This window comes from Mesocricetus auratus, unplaced genomic scaffold (genome assembly GCF_017639785.1).
Source record: "Mesocricetus auratus isolate SY011 unplaced genomic scaffold, BCM_Maur_2.0 Super-Scaffold_100009, whole genome shotgun sequence".
Lineage (NCBI taxonomy): Eukaryota > Metazoa > Chordata > Mammalia > Rodentia > Cricetidae > Mesocricetus > Mesocricetus auratus.
This window is the reverse complement of record NW_024429193.1, coordinates 65,292,354-65,310,662: the sequence shown is the minus strand read 5'-3', so window position 1 is coordinate 65,310,662 and position 18,309 is coordinate 65,292,354. Positions and strand designations below refer to the sequence as shown.

Sequence of the window (18,309 nt, the reverse complement as noted above, 5' to 3'; positions counted from 1 at the left end):
AGCCAGGCAGAAAACTGTATATATAATATAAATAAATCTGTAAAAACAAACAGATAGGTGTGTCTGTAAACCCAGCATTTAGGAGGTTAAACAGGATTGAGGCCAGACCGGGTTGCATAATAAAGCTTTCAAGAAAAACAAAACAACATGAAGAACTAGGTATGGTAGTTCTTACCCATGATCCTAGCATTGAGAGGTAGAGGCAGGAGGATCAGAAATTCGGGGTCATCCTGAGCTACATACAGGACCAAGGAAAGTCAGTATTACATGAGACCCTCTCTCGACAAACTAACAGGGCCCGTGAGTGGCTTAGCAGGGACTGGCTGCCAAGTCTGATGACCTGAGTTCAATTTCTAGGTCCCAAATCATGGAAGGACAGAACTGACCCCCCAAAAAAGTCCTTTGACTGCCACACACGTGTTATGGCATACATGTGCCCATCTCACACACAATAAAAACTTTAAAACGTTAAGACATTAAGAACTTTAAAACAGCCAGGCGTTGGTGGCGCACGCCTTTAATCCCAGCACTCGGGAGGCAGAGGCAGGCGGATCTCTGTGAGTTCGAGGCCAGCCTGGTCTACATAGTGAGTTCCAGGACAGCCTCCAAAACAATACAGAGAAACCCTGTCTCGGAAAAAAAAAAATAGAACTTTAAAACAAACCTGTGTCGTCTCTTCCCTTGGCTTTTTCCTATGTATCATGTCTTTATAGAACGTGTTTGTCTGTTTGTTTGTGACAGGGACAGGGTCTTGCTTTGTAGCTCTGGCCAGCCTGGTACTTCCTATGTAGCCCACACTGGCTTGGAACAGAGGTGTGCCACCACACCCAGCTTCTGAGACTGTTTCTTACTGCCTTTCACGGGCAGCCGGAGCCTTCTACATACCGGCTAAAACCCTGCCGCTGAATTACATGCTTAGCTGTCCTTTTCAGACTCTCCTGCCTTTTGTGTCTCCCTTCAGAGATGACTTGCTGCTTATTGGACCAGGAAACCGAAACTATACATATATGGCCCAGGCTGTGAACAGAGGGGTGACAGTTGTGGGACTTTGGGACCAAAGGCATCCTGGCATGGCTGACTACATTCCCGTCACTGTAGAACATGCCATTGAGCCAGACACCAAGCTTACCTTTGTTGGCGACGTCATCTGCTTCAGCACCCACCTCGTCAATCAGCATGGTAAGTACACTTCTCCTTAGCCAGACAGTTTTTAAAGACAGTTTTGTCGCCGGGCGGTGGTGGCGCACGCCTTTAATCCCAGCACTCGGGAGGCAGAGACAGGCGGATCACTGTGAGTTCGAGACCAGCCTGGTCTACCGAGTGAGTTCCAGGACAACCTCCAGAACCATACAGAGAAACCCTGTCTCGAAAAACCAAAAAAAAAAAAAAAAAGACAGTTTTGTCAGGTGTGGTAGTATTGCACGCCTTTAATCCCAGCATTAGGAAGGCAGAGGAAGGCGGAGCTCTGTGAGTTGCAGAACAGCGAGGGCTACATAGTAAGACCCTTTACCCCATCCACCAAAAAGTCTTTTATTTATTTTTGTCTCTTATGGCATTTTATTTGCTTGGGTGTGGGGACAAGGACAACGTGGGTGAGTTACTTCTCAGCTTTTATCAGTTGTGTCCCAGGGATTGAACTCAGGTCATCAGGCCATCTTGATGGCCCAAAGTGTTTGATGATTTGTCACATTAGTTGATAATTCTCAGCCAAATGACCATTTTTCCTCAATTACCAATTAGAAGTCAACTAATAACACTTATCAGATGCCTACTGAACACAACTTTATATTATATAATGTAGATAATCTATGGTACTATGTCTTCATCTCAGATTTTGAAGGAAGGTAACTGATAGGTTAAGAATAATAAAAGCTAGAGTAGAGAGATGGTTCCGTGGTGAAGGAAATTTCTTATTCTTGAGAAGACCTGGGTTCAATCCTCAGCACACACATGGTGGCTCACAGCCATCTGTATACTCCCTCTTCTGACCTCCACAGGAAACGGGCACACATGAGGTGCACATATATGCATATAGACAGAACATTCATACACAAAATTTAAAATCTAAAAAAATTTTAAATTATGATAATAGATGAAATACAAGAAAGTAAAAAAGTCAATGAGACTTTAGTTTTGGGAAACAAATATTTATATGCTATTCTATGAGGCAGCAGTCACAGCCTAATCTAATGTCCAATAGATTACTGTGGCAAATTTGTATAGTGAGTGTGTGTGTGTGTGTGTGTGTGTGTGTGATGCATAGGCCATTGTACAAGTGTGTCGATCAGAGGACAGCTTTATGGAGTTGGTTCTTTTCAGGGGATCAAACTCAGGTCATCAGGCTTGTATAGCAAGCGCTTGTCTGAGCCAAGCATCTTGCCAGCCCTAAACTATTTTGATCAGCAAAACATTTCTGTTGGAAGAGATTCTAATAAGTTCAGTAAAGATGATAGAAAATTGGTCCTTGGGCTCAAATGCTAGCACTGAAAAATAAAAGTAAATTTCTCCTTGGCAAGGAAATGTGAATTCTTTGGCTTTACAGACAGTATGTCCCAAAGTGGTATGTGTATTGCCACAGTCATCTGTGGAACATGGTTCTCTAGGCGAACAGCCATCATTTGCGTCAGAGCAATGGGACGACTTGTAATAGACCCTGAGGTTAGACCTGTTCATTGCTGATCCTGCATCATAGAAGGGAGAATGGAGAGGGTCACTCCCACTTAGTTGTATGTGGTTCTGCTCTAATTGCACATAACCTCCTAGTGTTGGGGGTGTAGAGCACACACATAGTGAAGGAGGGACTCCATCTGTGCAGCCATGGGGAAGTTGTCATCCACGTTGGAGTGAGACTTCCCAGTAGTGTGATGGCTTTGGGGTCACCCAAACTCCTGCTCTATAATTAAGTCCAATAAGCATATTAGTTTTTCAAGTTGGGCTTTGATTTTGTTTGTCAATGGTGCCCTATAAGGAAAACAGTTTGTCTTCCCAGGGAAGAGTTCCTGCAACCATCCATGTATGACTGGGTGGTGTAGGTCTTTGGCTTTGGCTTTTCTGGGAACTATGGACATGCGCTGGTTAAGTGACAACACTGGACCTGATTTTAACATGTACTACATGGTTTATCCTTGTTACAAAGGTAATTCTAATCAGTCAAGGGCAAATTATTGCCTTGTAGCTTACTTGCAATGACCAGTGTATACACCAAGGCCTGTGAGCTAAGCTTGCTTCAAAGTCAGTAATGAAAGCTATAGTTACACAATTGTAAATTCCTTGGATGAAGCAAATTTTATTTTTAGGCATTTATGGATGTGTGGGCTGGAGAGATGGCTCAGTGGTTAAGAGCATTGGCTGTTTTTCTAGAGGTCCTGAGTTCAATTCCCAGCACCCACATGGTGGCTAACAACCATTTATAATGGGATCTGATGCCCTCTTCTATCATGCAGATGTACAGGAAGACAGAGTACTCATATGCATAAATAAATAAATCTTTAAAAAACATTTATGGGTGTGTTGGGCACCCGTGTCATGATGCACATGTGAAGGTCAGAGGACAACTTTCAGCACACATGTCATGATGCACATGTGAAGGTCAGAGGACAACTTACAGAAGTCAGTTTTCTCTTCTCTCCCACCATGTGGGTCCTGGCAATTGGCTCAGGCCATCTGGCTTCATAGCAAGTGCCTTTGCCTACTGAGCGGCTCGCTGGCCACAGCACAGGCTCTTCAGCTGGGCTTGTGCCAGGACTGGTTTTGCAATCTGGAATTCTGTGAGACAACCACCTGTGTGCTAGCTAGGATGAGGAAGCAAAGGGCTCCTGGTCAGGATCAGAAACCCAGGGGATGCAGGTGAAACAGACGTTCAGAAAAGCCACCTACGTTCTTGAAAAAGCGGTCTTTATATTGAAGATTACAGTCAGGTGCTCTCTCTTGTCTTAGGTGAGCCTGGGACGTGGATGATTTCTACCAACAGTGTTATACAGACAGACACTGTCACTGGAGTAGGAGTGGCCAGGAACCCAGGAACCGCAACAATCTTTCATGACATCCCTGGAGTTGTGAAGACGTTTCGAGAGGTACAGCTAACTGGCCACAGCTGGACAGAGCAGAGTGACTGTGGCACACGCGGAAATACCTAGGAGGGAAGCACACTTGCTAACAGACCCCCAAAGAGTTAGACGGGGACATGTCAGTGACAGAGCACTTGACAGTATGCAAAGGCCTAGCTTCAGCCTCAGGCACCTCCAAACAAAACAAAACAAAAAAGCTATTTTATTTTTATTGTATTTGCTTATTTCCTTATTTTGGTTTCTGTGTAGCTCTGGCTGTCCTGTCTAGACCAGGCTGGCCTCAAACTCAGAGTTCTGCCTGCCTTTGCCTCTGGAGTGCTGGGATTAAAGGCGTGAGCCAACTCACCTGGCTTCAAAAACGCCATTTTGATGAAAAGTTTAATCTGACCTCTGTCTTAAGAGACCACTATGTGCTCCATGTAGCAGTGCATATACTAAAACTGGAACAATACAGAAAGTGTTGGCAGGGCAGGGCCCTTGCACGAGGATGACATGCAAATTCATGACGCATTCCATATTTTTATGGTTAAATTTCTGTTTCTACTCCCATCCTGAGAGATCTAGACAATGAGGGGAGGGCCTGGCTGCCTCTGCCTGTCCTGAACCAGGTGCCATCACTGTAAGGAAATGCCTTCAGAAATTCACTGGCTCCTTCAAACCAAAAGAAAAAAGACACAGAGAGACTACTGTGAGGACTACTGTGAGTAACCCAGAACTGATGTCAATAGCCAGATATGGTGATACTCACCTGTCGTCCCAGCACTCCTGTGGTGAGACAGGAACCTGCCAGATGCTCCCTAATAGCAGAAATGAGAGATCCTGCCTCAAGACAAGGTGGAAGGAGTGAGCCGCGTCTGGGAAAGTTGCCCTCTAAGCTCTGCAAGGCATGGCATGGCATGCATGTGCCCACACTCACACACAAACTAATGGATCCTTGTGAGCATGGTGCTATATACCTGTAATTCCAGCATGCAGACTGAGGCAGGGTTGCTGAAGCTGGAATTCAAGGACAACCTCGGCTACACAGTGAGGTTCAGGGCAGCCTGGGCTACAGTGGAAGACATTATCTCAAAACAAGAATGCTTCTCCTGGGCTGGGGATGTAGCTCAGTTGACAGAATGCTTTACTAATGTGAACTCCTGGGTTCAGTTCCCACCACATAAACCAGGTTTGTCTTCAGTCCCAACACTGGGGATGTGGAGGTGGAGGCTGGAAGATCAGAAATTCAAAGCCATCTTAGGCTATAAAGGAGATTCAGACCAGCTGGAGATACATGAGAGAGACCCTGCCTCCAATTTCTAAAAAATTCATTTCAAAAGTACAAATTTGTAGGCAGAAATTTCTGTCCCTCAAGCTGTTCCCAAGTAACCACTCAGAGACTTAGTATTAATTACATATGCTCAGGCTTGTTACTAGCTAACTCTTACATTTAATTAACCCATATTTCTTATCTGCGCTCTGCCACGTGGCTCGGTACCTTCCTCAGCACAGCATGCCCGTCTTGCTTCTGTCTGCGTCCACTCAAGACTCCTCTGACTCCACCCTTCTTCCTCCCAGCATTCTCTCCCAGTTTTTCTCTCCTGCTTCAACTTATCCTGTTCAGCTTCTTTACTAAACTAATCACAACAATATATATTCATATGGTGTAAAGGAATATTCACATTGTCCACTTTTGTCTACTTAATAGCTGTTTTGTTGTATATAATTTTACTATGTTAAAGTTAAAACCGTTTTAATTAGACAAAAGGGGGGGAAATACTAGTTGGACAGTGGTGGCGCATGCCTTTAATCCCAGCACTTGGGAGGCAGAGGCAGGCGGATCTCTGTGAGTTTTAGACCAGCCTGGTCTACAAGAGCGAGTTCCAGGACAGCCTCCAAAGCCACAGAGAAACCCTGTTTCGAAAAACCAAAAAAAAAAAAGAAAGGGTGCGGGGAAATACTGTGGAACAATCTTTGTACACTGTAAGTATGTATTACTCTCATTGAATAAAGAGCTGGGAGGAGAGCCAGACTAGAAGGACCCTGGGAAGAAGGGCAGAGATACCAGACAGACAGAAAGGAAGTAGGACGTGAACACAATGATGTAACAAGCCATGAACCACATGGCAGCACATAGATTAGTAGAAAGGTGTTAGTTTAAGTTGTAAGAGCTAGTTAGTACTAAGACTGAGCTATTGGCCAAACAGTTATAATATTAAGTCTCCACGTCAGCTATTTGGGAACTGGTGGGTGAGAAAGAAAAGTTTGCCTACACAGATTTTGTTGTTGTTTTCTCAAATAATCAGAATGACAGCCTGTAGTTGTATGCAATATATACTTCTGGTTGAAATAAGGTATAAGGGGTAAAGATGGAGGGGACCAGATTTCCCTTTGGTTTGCTGACAGGTGGTGGTCAATGCATCATCAAGATTAACACTCAGCTATGACCTCAAGACTTACCTCACCAATACCCCCAATGCAACTGTGTTCAAACTTTTCATCAGCACCGGCAGAAATGATGTCAACCTCAAAGGTAAGGAACTTCTTCAGGTCTCCTGACTATGACCATCTTCCTTTTCCCTCAATTTTTTTTTTTTTTTTTTTTTGGTTTTCCGAGACAGGGTTTCTCTGTATTGTTTTAGAGGCTGCCCTAGAACTTACTCTGTAGCCCAGGCTGTCCTCGAACTCACAGAGATCTGCCTGCTTCTGCCTCCTGAGTGCTGGGGTTAAAGACGTGCACCACTAACTCCTGGCTCCCTCAATTATTTTACTCCTTTGGATTAATGTGTTTCCTTTTATTGGCCGTGCGTAATAGCCCATACCTGTAATGCTAGTATGTGAAAAGCACTGCAGCATGTTCAAGGATACTGTGGGCTACATAGCAAGCTCTTATCTCAGAAAACTAAAACAAAAAATTTCGTTTTACATCATAATTGACTCCAATTTTTATAAAGGCTGTTATTATTTTTAATTATGAGTAGTATTTGGATTTGTGCACATGCATATAGGTGCCCTTGGTGCCCAGACACCAAAGATAGTTGCTAGGAACTGAACTTGGTCCTTAGAAGAGCAATAGCTTATGTTGAGCTATTTCTCTAGCCCAGTGGGTCTCAGTCTGTGGGATGTGGTCCCTTTGGGGCCTGAACAACCCTTTCACGGGGGTTATCTAAGACCACCAGAAAATGCAGATGTTTTCCATTACTATTCCTAACAGTTATGAAGTAACAACAAAAATAACTTTATTGGTGTCATCACAACGTGAGGAACTGTATTGAAGGGTCTCAGCATTACAGAGGTTGAGAACCACTGTCTAGTCTTTGACTCCACCTTGACACATAAACTGAAATCAATGAGATTTCAAAAATTATGACTGGATTAAAGTTTGGATTTTTATAGCTGAGTAGTAGTGGTACATGCACTCAAGAGGCAGAGGCAGGCAGATCTCTGTGAGTTCAAGGCCAGCCTGGTCTACAGAGTGAGTTCCAGGACAGCCAGGGCTCTTTTACAGAGAAACCTTGTCTAGGGGGAAAAAAAAAGTTTAGATTTTTTTCTTTTGTTGTGGTGCTGGAGATCAAAGCCTGGGTCCTGTGTGTTCTGTCATACTGTGGAGGCAGTAGATAGCCTTGATTAATGGGTTTTAGTTTCTTTATTTTTGTTTGTTTTGAGAGTCACACTATGTAAACCAGTCTGGTCTTGAACTTTGGCTTCTGCCTCCAGAATGCTGATATTAAAGACACATTAGGTTTCTTTAAAAGATTTGTGTGTGTGAGAGAGAGAAAGAGACAGAGAGAGACAGAGGAAGAAAGAGAGAGAGAGAGAGAGAGAGAGAGAGAGAGAGAGAGAGAGAGAGAGAGAGAGAGAGAGAGAGAGAGAGAGAGAGAGAGAGAGAGAGAGAGAGAGAGAGACTGCCTTGTGTGTTTGGGTTCCCTCAAAGGCCATACAAGGATGTCAGATACCCTAGAGCCTAGAGCTTGAATTACAAAGGGTTGTGAGCTGCCCAGGCCGGGCACTGGGAACTGGGTCCTCAGTCAGGTCCTTTATAGCCAGTCTTTCTTGTCCTGCCAGCCAGCTCCCAAATCACGACATGGAGACTTATAACTATGAAAGTTTGACTGATACCTTAGGCTTGTTCTTAGCTAGCTCCTTTAACTTAAACTAACCCATTTCTATCAATCTGCTGCTGCCATGTGGCTCATGCTTGTTACCTCATCTCCTACATGTTATGCTTCCTGAGTCTCTGCCCTTCTTTTCCCAGCCCCAAAAACCCTGCCTAGCTATTGGCTGTTCAGTTTTTTATTAAACCAATCTGAGTGACACATCTTCTCAGCACACAAAAAGATTATTGAAGAGCTTAAGCACTGAGTCATCCATCCCTCTAGTCCCCGTAATTTTTCCTTTTACAAACCCATGTGGGTGACAGTTAACTTTTCTCTTCTTAGGGTCCTGTACCCCGAGTCAGGCTTCCGCTGTTGCAAACGTTCTTCTTCCTGAGACGCTCCTGCTGTGCCATGTGCAGTTCAGTAATACTCTGCTGGACATCCCAGCAAGCAAGGTCTTCCACGTCCATTCACAGTTCAGCATGGAGAGAGGTACGAGCAGCAGCTCTGCAACTGTCACCTCCTGTTGAACTCTATTTGTTTTCTCTACCTCGGGAGCCTTTGTTGTTTTGTTCAGGGTATCGTGTATCCCTGGCTGGCCTCAAACAAGAATGACCTGGAATTGAGGCCTCCACCTCCAGGAGCTAGGACTGCACCGTGTCCACTTTATGCATTGCTGGGGATCATCTCGAGCTTTGTGCATGCTAGGCAAATTCCAGACCAACTGAGCTGTATCCCTTATCAACAAACTTCTAATACATGCTGCCGAGAACAGCTGTTTTCCTATAATGTACCTTTTTGTCATTCCTGTTCTATGAAAGGTTGGATTGTGTCTCCTTTTTTGTTGTTGCTGTTCTTTTGCTTTTGTTTTTGTTTTTTTGAGACAGGATCTCACTATGTAGCTCTGGCTGTCCTGGAAATCACTATGTAGACCAGGCTGGCCTCAAACTCAAAAGATCACCTGCCTCTGCTACCTGACTGCTGGGATTGAGAGCATGTACCATCATGCCTGCGATTATTCTTTTATCACCAACACATAGCAGTCTTTGAATATTCCAAACAAATGTCATTAACAAGAAATAGTATAACATTCAGATGGCTTGATATAAGTGAACTAACCTAAAATGAGAGAATTCTGCTAGGGCCTTGTGGCATAAAACTGTAATCCCAATACTTGGAAGGCCAAGGCAGAAGGATCACAAAGTCAAGGGCTGCCTGGTCTACCAAGTGCATTCAAGTTGACCTGGGAAGTCTAGTGAGACTGTTCAAAATCCAAAGCAAAAGGTGGCTGGGGGCCAGGCGTTGGTGGCGCACGCCTTTAATCCCAGCACTCGGGAGGCAGAGGCAGGCGGATCTCTGTGAGTTCGAGGCCAGCCTGGTCTACAAGAGCTAGTTCCAGGACAGCCTCCAAAGCCACAGAGAAACCCTGTCTCGAAAAACCAAAAAAAAAAAAAAAAAAAAAAAAAGGTGGCTGGGGATGTCAGTGGTAAGTGATTACCTGGCATGTGGTAGGTAGCCCTAGTTCAGATACTGCAAACAAAACTAGGGGGGGGGGAAGGAAGGAGAGAGGAGGAGGGAGGGGGAGAGAGAAAAGGCATAAGGAGAATAATGCTACACCATTTGAGCTCTTGACACAAGACTCTCAGCTTGAATGGCGTGGGTAATGAACAGGCACTGAACGGTTCAGCCAGAACACTGTTGGACACTGAACAAGATGCAGATGGAATGGAACTTTCACCCTAAGGCAGGGCCCCAGCAACCAAAGGGAGCCTGGGGGAAGAGGCTCCAGAGGGGACCAGAACCACACTCAAAGTTTCATATTCACTCTGCCTCCTCAGGAGTTCTTACGTGTTTGTTAATAACCTGTTTGTTAATAACCATGGAGTGTTGACTTTCTGGAAACAGCACTGTTGAGTCCAGCTGTGGCTTAACCCCAGGACAATTTTCCTTTTCTTTGGTAATTTTTTTCATAATGGTCCTGGGTTTGCATTTTTCTTCCCATCCTAAATTGGTTATCTCAATAGGCCTTCCTCTTTCCTTTTTTTTTTTCCTCAGGGGTCTATGTCTGCCTATTCAAGGTTCGTCAGAAGTCAGAGGAGTTGCGCCAGGTCCTCAGTGTGGCAGACACCTCAGTCTACGGGTGGGCAACTCTGGTCAGTGAACGAAACAAGAATGGAATGCAAAGAATCCTCATTCCTTTCATCCCTGGCTTTTACATAAACCAGTCAGAGTTGGTTCTTAGCCACAAAGACATTGGAGATCTAAGAGTCCTGGGAGTGGAAAGAGTTCTTGAAAGTCTAGAGGTAGGAGTTTAAAGTCTGAAGCACAGCAGTACTGGGGACAGGGATTTAGGTTTTGGTGCCTCCTTTTTTCTAACAGACGCTCATTAGGCTGGCAGCAAACTCCTTATATAGTCATGGCCTCAACTTCTGGTCCTCCTGCCTCTCTACCTTCCAAGTGCTGCAATTAGGAAGTGTATACCACCAGGCGTTGGTGGAGCTTGACTTTAATCCCAGCACTCCGGAGGCAGAGGCTGCCTCCAAAGCCACAGAGAAACCCTGTCTCAAGAAAAAAAAAAAAAAAAAAAGAAGTGTGTCCCAGGTGGGTCTCTTTGAGTTCAAGGCCAGCCTGGTCTACTGAGTGAGTTCCCGGGCAGTCAGAGCTACAGAGAAAAACAAAAAGTGTTACACTGGGTTTATGCAGTGATGGGAACTTAACCGTGGGCCATGTGCATGCAGCAAGTACTCTATCAACCGAACATCCCTAGTCCCCAGTTTGTTTTGCTTTTAAGACACAGAGTATGGCTGGAGAGATGGCTCAGCGGTTAAGAGCACTGACTGTTCTTCCAGAGGTCCTAAGTTCAATTCCCGGCAACCACATGGTGGCTCACAACCACCTTGAATGAGATCTGGTGCCCTCCGCTTGCATGAAGACAGAAGACTGTATACACAATAAATTAAGACACACAGTAACCCAGACTACCTTCAGACTGCACCGCCTTGAATTCTGAACCTTACCTCTACCTTCCAAGCTCAGGCATTACTGGACCTACACTATCATGCATGACTGAGAGACAGGGATTTGCCAAAGGTTTTTCATTCTCACCCAAGGGTAAAACTGTTACTAGGTATCCTAATTAAAGTTACTATGGGGTTAGGGAAATAGCTCAGCAGTTAGAAGCACCGTTTTTTTTTTTTTTTTTTTTTCCAGACAGGGTTTCTCTGTATTGTTTTGGATCCTGTCCTGGAACTTGCTCTGTAGACCAGGCTGGCCTCGAACTCACAGAGATTCGCCTGCCTCTCCCTCTGCCTCCGGAGTGCTGGGATTAAAGGAGTGAGCCACCAAAGCCCTGCAGGGGTGGTTTTTGCAGAGGACTTAAATTTGGTTTCTAGAATCCACATCAAAGGGCTCACAATCTCCTGTAACACCAGCTCCAGGTAAACTGATGCCTTCTTCTGGCATTTGTGGGTACCTGCATGCATGTGTACATGCACACAGACTTTTAAAATTGCCACTGGACCATGTTTAGAATACAGGGGTCATTTTTCTCCTGAGTGCTGGGATTAAAGGCTTGCAATGCACTAACGCACCCAGACACCCTGCTTTTTGAGATGGTCTCACTGAATCCTAGAGCCTTCCTCAGGGATTGTGTGTACCCTCAAGAGCTGGAATACAGACACACACCGATAGCTTTTATTTCAAGGAAGGGCTTCTCTGCATCCATCGCTCTGGCTCTGGATCCACCAGCCTCTGCTAGGATTAAAGCCATGCACCACTATGATCAGCTCATATCTAGCTTTTATTTTACTTTATATACATTGGTGTTTGCCAGCATGGATGTCTGTATGAGGGCATCAGGTCAGTTTTAAGGTGCCTTTTTGAGTGCTGGGAATTGAACCTGGATCCTCTGAGAAGAAAAGCAGTGCTCTTGAACACTGAGCCATCTTTCCAGCCCACAGAAAGCTTTTTAAATGAGTGCTAGAGATGAAACATGCTTGCAAAGCAAGGACTCTCCTGTCCCTTCTTTACTGACCCAGATTATGTGGAAAAGCTGATTTATCAGCTGCCTAGCTGGAAAATTTATACTAATTGAAATACTGGTCTCTCTTCTTTCAGACAAGTGGTATTTTCTTTTCTCCAAGGTCTTTTCCAGATCGCCATTTCTAGCCATCTCTGGCCATAGGCACTCCATCCTCACGACAGGCATGGCTATCTACCTAGTAAGAGTCATCAACTTCACTGCCTTCCAGATGTCATCACCAGTTTTCATTAATGTTTCCTGTGCACTCACCAGTCAACACGAGGCTGTGCTAGTCAGAGCAAAAGATGTATCTAGTTCAGGTGAGCACTGGGAACTATTTTAATCTACGTGGGAAGGAATGTATTAGTCACAATGAACCACTTTCTTTTTGTTTCACTAAGCTTGGCCACTTGGCTCTTTGTAGACCAGGCTGCTCTGGAACTTACTAATCCTCCTGCCTCTGGCTCCCTAGTCTACACCCAGTCATCTTTTTTCAGTACAGGTATACCAGGCTGGCCTACTCCCTATGCAAGTAGGTAGGATGACCTTAAGCTTCTGCTCTCCCCACCTGACATACCACCATACCTTCCCAGCACTTGGGAAGGAAAGCCTGGTCTATAGAATTCTGGAACAGTTAGGGATAAAGAAACCATCTTAGAGGGGGGAAAAATCCCTGCAGAAATCAATTTTAGGTCACATAGGCATAGGAAAATGCTACAATATTCTGCCCAAATTTTACTTAGACCCTGACCTGAAAAGCATGTATATAAATAGCAGTGTATGACCAGAGATAACTGTAGTGGTTTTTTTTGTTCTGTGAGAGGGTATATACACTGAATATAAGAGCATGAACTGAACTGAAGCAATCACTCTTCAGCGCCACTCCACAGGATCTGTATTAGTCTGTTCCCGTTGGCCTGGATGAATAGGCTAGGATGGCTGGCCGGCAGCTTGCCTCTGCTTCACCAGCAGGATCACAAGCAGGTGTGCAACTGTTATGTAACAGGAACCACAGGTGCACACAAAACTCAGGCCTTAGCTGGGTGGGAGCAGCACAGCCTTGAAGCAGAGAAACCCTGTTCCCCATGCTTGCCATACACTTTACAGTCAGCTAAAACCCCACTTCACAGCACCTTCAACAAATCAGGAGAGAAATACCATGCATGAGTAAGATAAGAGGGTGCTGTGGACCTCTGAAATAATCAACTGTACTTAAAAACAAGGGGGGGGCAACAAGCACACTAGCACATTCTTTTAATCCCAGTACTCAGGAGGAACAGGCAAGCAGCCGAGTTCAAGGCCAGGATAGCCAGGGATATTACACAAACCCTGTCTTCAAAAACCTAAGAAAAAGAAAAACTTCCCTAAGTTGTGTCATTCAGGTAGTGCATGGATTCAATGCCTAGCACCCTAAAGAAAGGACATAATGGCCTATGCCTATCATCACAACACTGGAGGTAGAGGCAAAGGTCTAGATGTCCAAGTTGTTCCTCACATTATGGCAATCTAGGACTTAAGTGTCAGGGCAAACAGCAAACTCAGTTTTGTTATGGCATGCTGACTGAAGGTAGAGATCAAAACTCCATCAGCAGACTGGCAAGATGATAGAAAGTCCTCGGATATACATGCATGTGCCAGTACAGACTGGTTTTACAGAGCACTAGGAGATTTGAGTGTTACCACTGTAAACAGACTGTCTTCTAACTTGATCTTCCCAGATGGGGAGTATCAGTAGTACTACTTCGACTCTGGTTTTTTGAGACAGGGTATGTAGCCTTGAACTAGTCAGAGACCCAGCTGCCTCTGCGGCAGAATTAAAGCCACCATCTACTCTGAGGTTATTAATGTAACTGTCTCGTCCCACTACGGCAATGCAGATCACTGTGAAGAGTCAGGTGTCTTCAAGACTCTTGTTGGTTCTTACCAGATCCTCCTGTTTACCCTCTTTGCTGTGCTGGCATCGACTGCTTTCATCTTCCTAGGTAAGTTCACACGGTAGGATTCGTGACATAGTTGACAATGAATGAGCCTAGTAGATTAAAGGTCAAGCTTTCTGAGGATGGTGGCCCACACTAGTTCAGCCAGAGAAACAGTCTCAAAAAAAAAAAATCAAACCAAAAAAGACATCACTATTGCCTACACATGCAAAGATGTATTTTTGTCTCTACTAGTCTCCTTCAGTAACTGGAAGCAGGCTGGGGGAGGACTCAAAGCTTCAAGCACCCAACCACTAACACTTAATCTACACATCTGCTCATATAGCTTAAATCATCTCTAAGCTACTTATAACATCTACAGCATATGCTACAAATATGCTACAGTTGTACTGTACTGGCTAGAGAATTACAAGTATTAGTACACAGGGCAGTGCTTTCTGAAGGCAGACTAACTGGAAAATAACTTTTTTACTAATAACGTTTATCATTTTATTTCTTACAATTATCTGCTTGAGTTAGGAAGGCCTTCCTGCAATCAAAATCACATAAGCCGGCCGGGCGGTGGTGGCGCACGCCTTTAATCCCAGCACTCGGGAGGCAGAGGCAGGCAGATCTGAGTTCAAGGCCTGGCTGGACCGACAGCCTCCAAAACAATACAGAGAAACCCTGTCTCATTAAAAAAAAAAAAATCACATGAACCATTTTGTGGTGTTTCCTTTATCCAGCGTACAATGGCTTCCTCAACAAGATACAGACTGTTCCAGTTGTTTATGTGCCAACTATAGGAACACCTCAGTCAGGTAAAGAACCACTGCCCTGGTCTTTCCCAAGTTCAGGTGTGAACTTATATTTTCACTTCATTATCACCCTTTTCTTCCAGGTTCTTACACAGCATGTTCTCCCCCTCACTTCCTGAGCCCACAGCCACCTCTAGTACAGAGTCGGCTGCAACACTGGTTATGGAGTATAAAGCACTAATCCAAATGAGCACATCCCCTTCTACTGTAGAAGAATGGAGGAGACCTAATCCTGACAAGCCTAGTAGCAAACTCTATACTAAAATCCAAAACAAGTTTTCTATTAACCGTAAATAAAGAATCTTGAGTGGTTTAATTCCAAGTCATGTGTTGTTAAGTTTCTGGGGCCTCACCAAGCCCTGGGTTTCTGTTCCTAGCACCACACAAATTGATATGGCAGTGCATACCTACAACGCCATCATCAGTTGGGAGGTATCCCTTGCTACAGACTTGAAGCTATGTTAAGACCGTCTAAAGCCGGGCGTTGGTGGTGCTCGCCTTTAAACCCAGCACTCGGGAGGCAGAGGCAGGCAGATGGATCTCTGTGAGTTCGAGGCCAGCCTTGTCTACAGAGCGAGTTCCAGGACAGTCTCGAAAAACAAAACAAAGACCCTGTCTAAATTAAACACACACACAAGAACAGCAATCCTGGCTGCTCTGAACTTGCCTGCCTCTGCTTCAAGTAGAGTGTGGCACCAACCCCTTAATGGTAACTGTCACACACCTTTGTATAGCACAGTGCTTCCCTAAAACAGTGGATACCAAAAAGACATCAGGAGAACACGAAGCCCAATTAATTATACAGTATCGCCAGCTTTAAACTATGGCCTAAGATTCACCAGATGAACCCAGATGCCTGAAGTGAACTCTTGACCACTTACTTGACCCAAAAGGACCACTCTTCTGGCTGCCCTTTGAATACATGAGGCACAGCTTACTACCAGTTACACAAGACAGACACTATATATCCAAAATGTGTTTATTGGGATGGTTCCCACGCATCTTGAATCAGGTGCTTCTCAGTGCTGCTTCCTCCTGAAGGAGCATCCTGAAAGAAAAAATCCAAAGTGTCACCTCAGCCTGCACAGCCTGTGACTGCCCTGCTTCATCTGCAGAATGCTACATGTCTCAGTCCCATTATCTACATCTTTCTGCAGCTCCTATCATCTGGGACCAAATGAAACCCTTTTAACAAAGCCAGTCCACCCCAGCAACACAGCTGTTAGTAACACCCACTTTTAAGAAGAAAGGCAGCTTGCTATACTAGCCTGGAGGTTTGCACGCTACACAACCTGTCAGGACCCAACACTAAGACCACTTACCTTCTGTCAGCCTTGCTTTTCCGCCCGTAGGCTGACAGAGGACAGTGGAGCAGCCAACACACAAGACTACCGTTTGTGCATGGCTGAAGACCGTGGTGATTTTATAGCATCCTGAAAAGGGGAGAAATCAGCAACAAAAAATGTTAACTTCTTTCACTTTTCTCCAAGTTACCATCCCTCTACTGCTTCCTAGCAAAAACAGCGTCTGCCACTAATCCAAGCACTTCTCCTCTGACGCGGATCTCAGGAAACCCCCGACTGCTGCTGACCAGGGCTTGCCCCACTGCGGCCAACCACTCCCGCACCTGGGCACTTGACATCCATAAAGTACGAGTTGGGGCTCTGCACCAGGCGCTTTTTCTTGTGTTTCCTCTTCTCCTCCTCTGGAGAGGGATGAAGGAGATCCTTTGCGAGCTGTGAGGGGCAGAAATGCAGAGATTTAGAGGGAGACGGTCAAAGAGACCTTGGCAGGCAGTCCCCGCTGTCACACGCCGACGAGAGCTCGCCCCTCGCCGCCCCTGGCGTCGGCGTAGCTGGGCCGCCATCTTATCTCCTCTCCGCTCCCGTCTACGCGGGTGGCGCGTGGGCCGCCGCGGCTCGGGAATCCCTGCCCTAAGGCACGCGGAGCGCAAATGCGGACCCTCTACGACCTGCAATTAGCGCGAGAGGAAAGCGCAGACACAAGAGCGAGCGCTCTGCCGAAACCTGGACCAAGGAACTCACAGGCATGTTCTCGTAAGGAGGTCGTCACCGCCGGAAAGGAGCGAAAGCGGAAATCCTGTTCCTTATATCCGGTAAGGCACAGGAAGTGACGAGCCCTTGTTGTTCTGCCATCTTGGGAAGGTCGGGCTTACCGTTCAAATGCAAGGGTTGAGCCGTCGGCTGCCATTTTCAGAAGGTCTGCAAAGGCCCCTCGTGTCGCTGGTGCTTAACCATGCTTCTATTTTGAGATCATGGTTTTGAGGCTGTCAAAAGAAAAATGAAGCCGGGCGGATCTCAGTGAGTTCGAGACCAGCCTAGTCTACAAGAGCTAGTTCCAGGACAGTCTCCAAAGCCACAGAGAAACCCTGTCTCGAAAAACCAAAAAAAAAAAAAAAAAAAAAAAAAGAACAACTTAAGATTTTCCTACTACGCTTTGACAGCTGGAGTTTGATGGGAACAACAGAGATGAACAGCAGCGGGGAGCTTTATCCAGGACTTTTCGTGTACTGATAGTCTTTGCCGTTTTGCAGTTGGCTTAATTTACCTACCCTGATTAACAAACAATTCTAGATGCAATACATTTAAATAAAATATCCGCTTGGAGTTGGGGGTGTACTGAGTTAATACACTGCTTTCGTAGGGTGCACAAAGCCCTGGATTTAATCCCCAGCATTTTGTAAACCGTCCAGTGGAGGGCAGGGCAGGGCACAGTGATTGTGTCAGTGGCTCAAGGCTGTAATCCCAGCACTTCGAAGACCGGGAGATAATTCAGAATCATCCTGGGCTCCATAGCAAAATTGAGCTCTAGTGTGGACTACAGGAGACCTGTCTGGGAAAAAAAAGTCCTGTTCATATTTGCTCCATTGTAACCAACCCTATTGTTTACCATTTGTTGTTGCAGTTTTCCAGTGCTAAGGAAGAATTTTGTATTCTTCCAATCCTTAACCTTTGAAGAATAATAAAAATCAAATATCTATAAATATCTATGTAGCTCTTGATGCTAATTAAAGGCCACACAAGGTCAGTCATGCCTTTTATCTCTGCATGCTGGCAGAGACTAGAGGGACCTGTGAGCTCTAGCCAGCCTGACCTAGGGAGTTCCAGCACAGCCAGAACTAGCTACTTTGTCTCTAAAAACCAAACAAAAATAAAACAAATATGCTACTTTACTATGAAGCTACTGTTACTATTATCACATTGTACAGATCGGTGTGTTGCTGCTCAGAGAAGTTAAATTGTCCAACCCAGACATGATGGCACCCAGCACTGAGGAGGCAGAGGTAGATTGTGAATTCCAGCATCTCAGCCAAGCTGAGGTGACTCACGAATTTATCCCAATACTTAGGAGACAAAGGCAAACAATCTCTAAATTTGAAGCCAGCCTGTT

General features: G+C 45.2%; 2 protein-coding genes and 1 non-coding gene across 3 annotated transcripts in view; 2 read left to right on the top strand and 1 right to left on the bottom strand.

The window, feature by feature from the left end:
- Window positions 1–15,216, top strand: part of Nup210l (nucleoporin 210 like) — an 83,190-nt gene extending 67,974 nt beyond the window's left edge. Inside the window, exons 32-40 of the mRNA XM_040752346.1 lie at window positions 962–1,179; window positions 3,937–4,073; window positions 6,453–6,579; window positions 8,486–8,635; window positions 10,199–10,446; window positions 12,286–12,484; window positions 14,042–14,146; window positions 14,827–14,901; window positions 14,982–15,216. Coding sequence (XP_040608280.1) covers window positions 962–1,179; window positions 3,937–4,073; window positions 6,453–6,579; window positions 8,486–8,635; window positions 10,199–10,446; window positions 12,286–12,484; window positions 14,042–14,146; window positions 14,827–14,901; window positions 14,982–15,079 — 1,357 coding nt within the window. The 3' untranslated portion in view covers window positions 15,080–15,216. The remainder of the gene's footprint in view (window positions 1–961; window positions 1,180–3,936; window positions 4,074–6,452; window positions 6,580–8,485; window positions 8,636–10,198; window positions 10,447–12,285; window positions 12,485–14,041; window positions 14,147–14,826; window positions 14,902–14,981) is intronic.
- Window positions 4,478–4,589, top strand: LOC121142481. The gene has a single exon (XR_005879534.1). It is a non-coding gene; the product is annotated as a U6 spliceosomal RNA (small nuclear RNA).
- A 647-nt stretch (window positions 15,217–15,863) lies between the features above and the next one.
- Rps27 (ribosomal protein S27) lies at window positions 15,864–17,091 on the bottom strand. The gene is made up of 4 exons (XM_040752345.1): window positions 16,944–17,091; window positions 16,526–16,634; window positions 16,221–16,331; window positions 15,864–15,946 (listed from the first exon to the last, which is right to left on the bottom strand). Exons 1-4 carry the CDS (start codon window positions 16,947–16,949, stop codon window positions 15,918–15,920), a joined length of 255 nt encoding a protein of 84 aa, XP_040608279.1. The 5' UTR covers window positions 16,950–17,091; the 3' UTR covers window positions 15,864–15,917.
- Window positions 17,092–18,309: the final 1,218 nt, after the last annotated feature.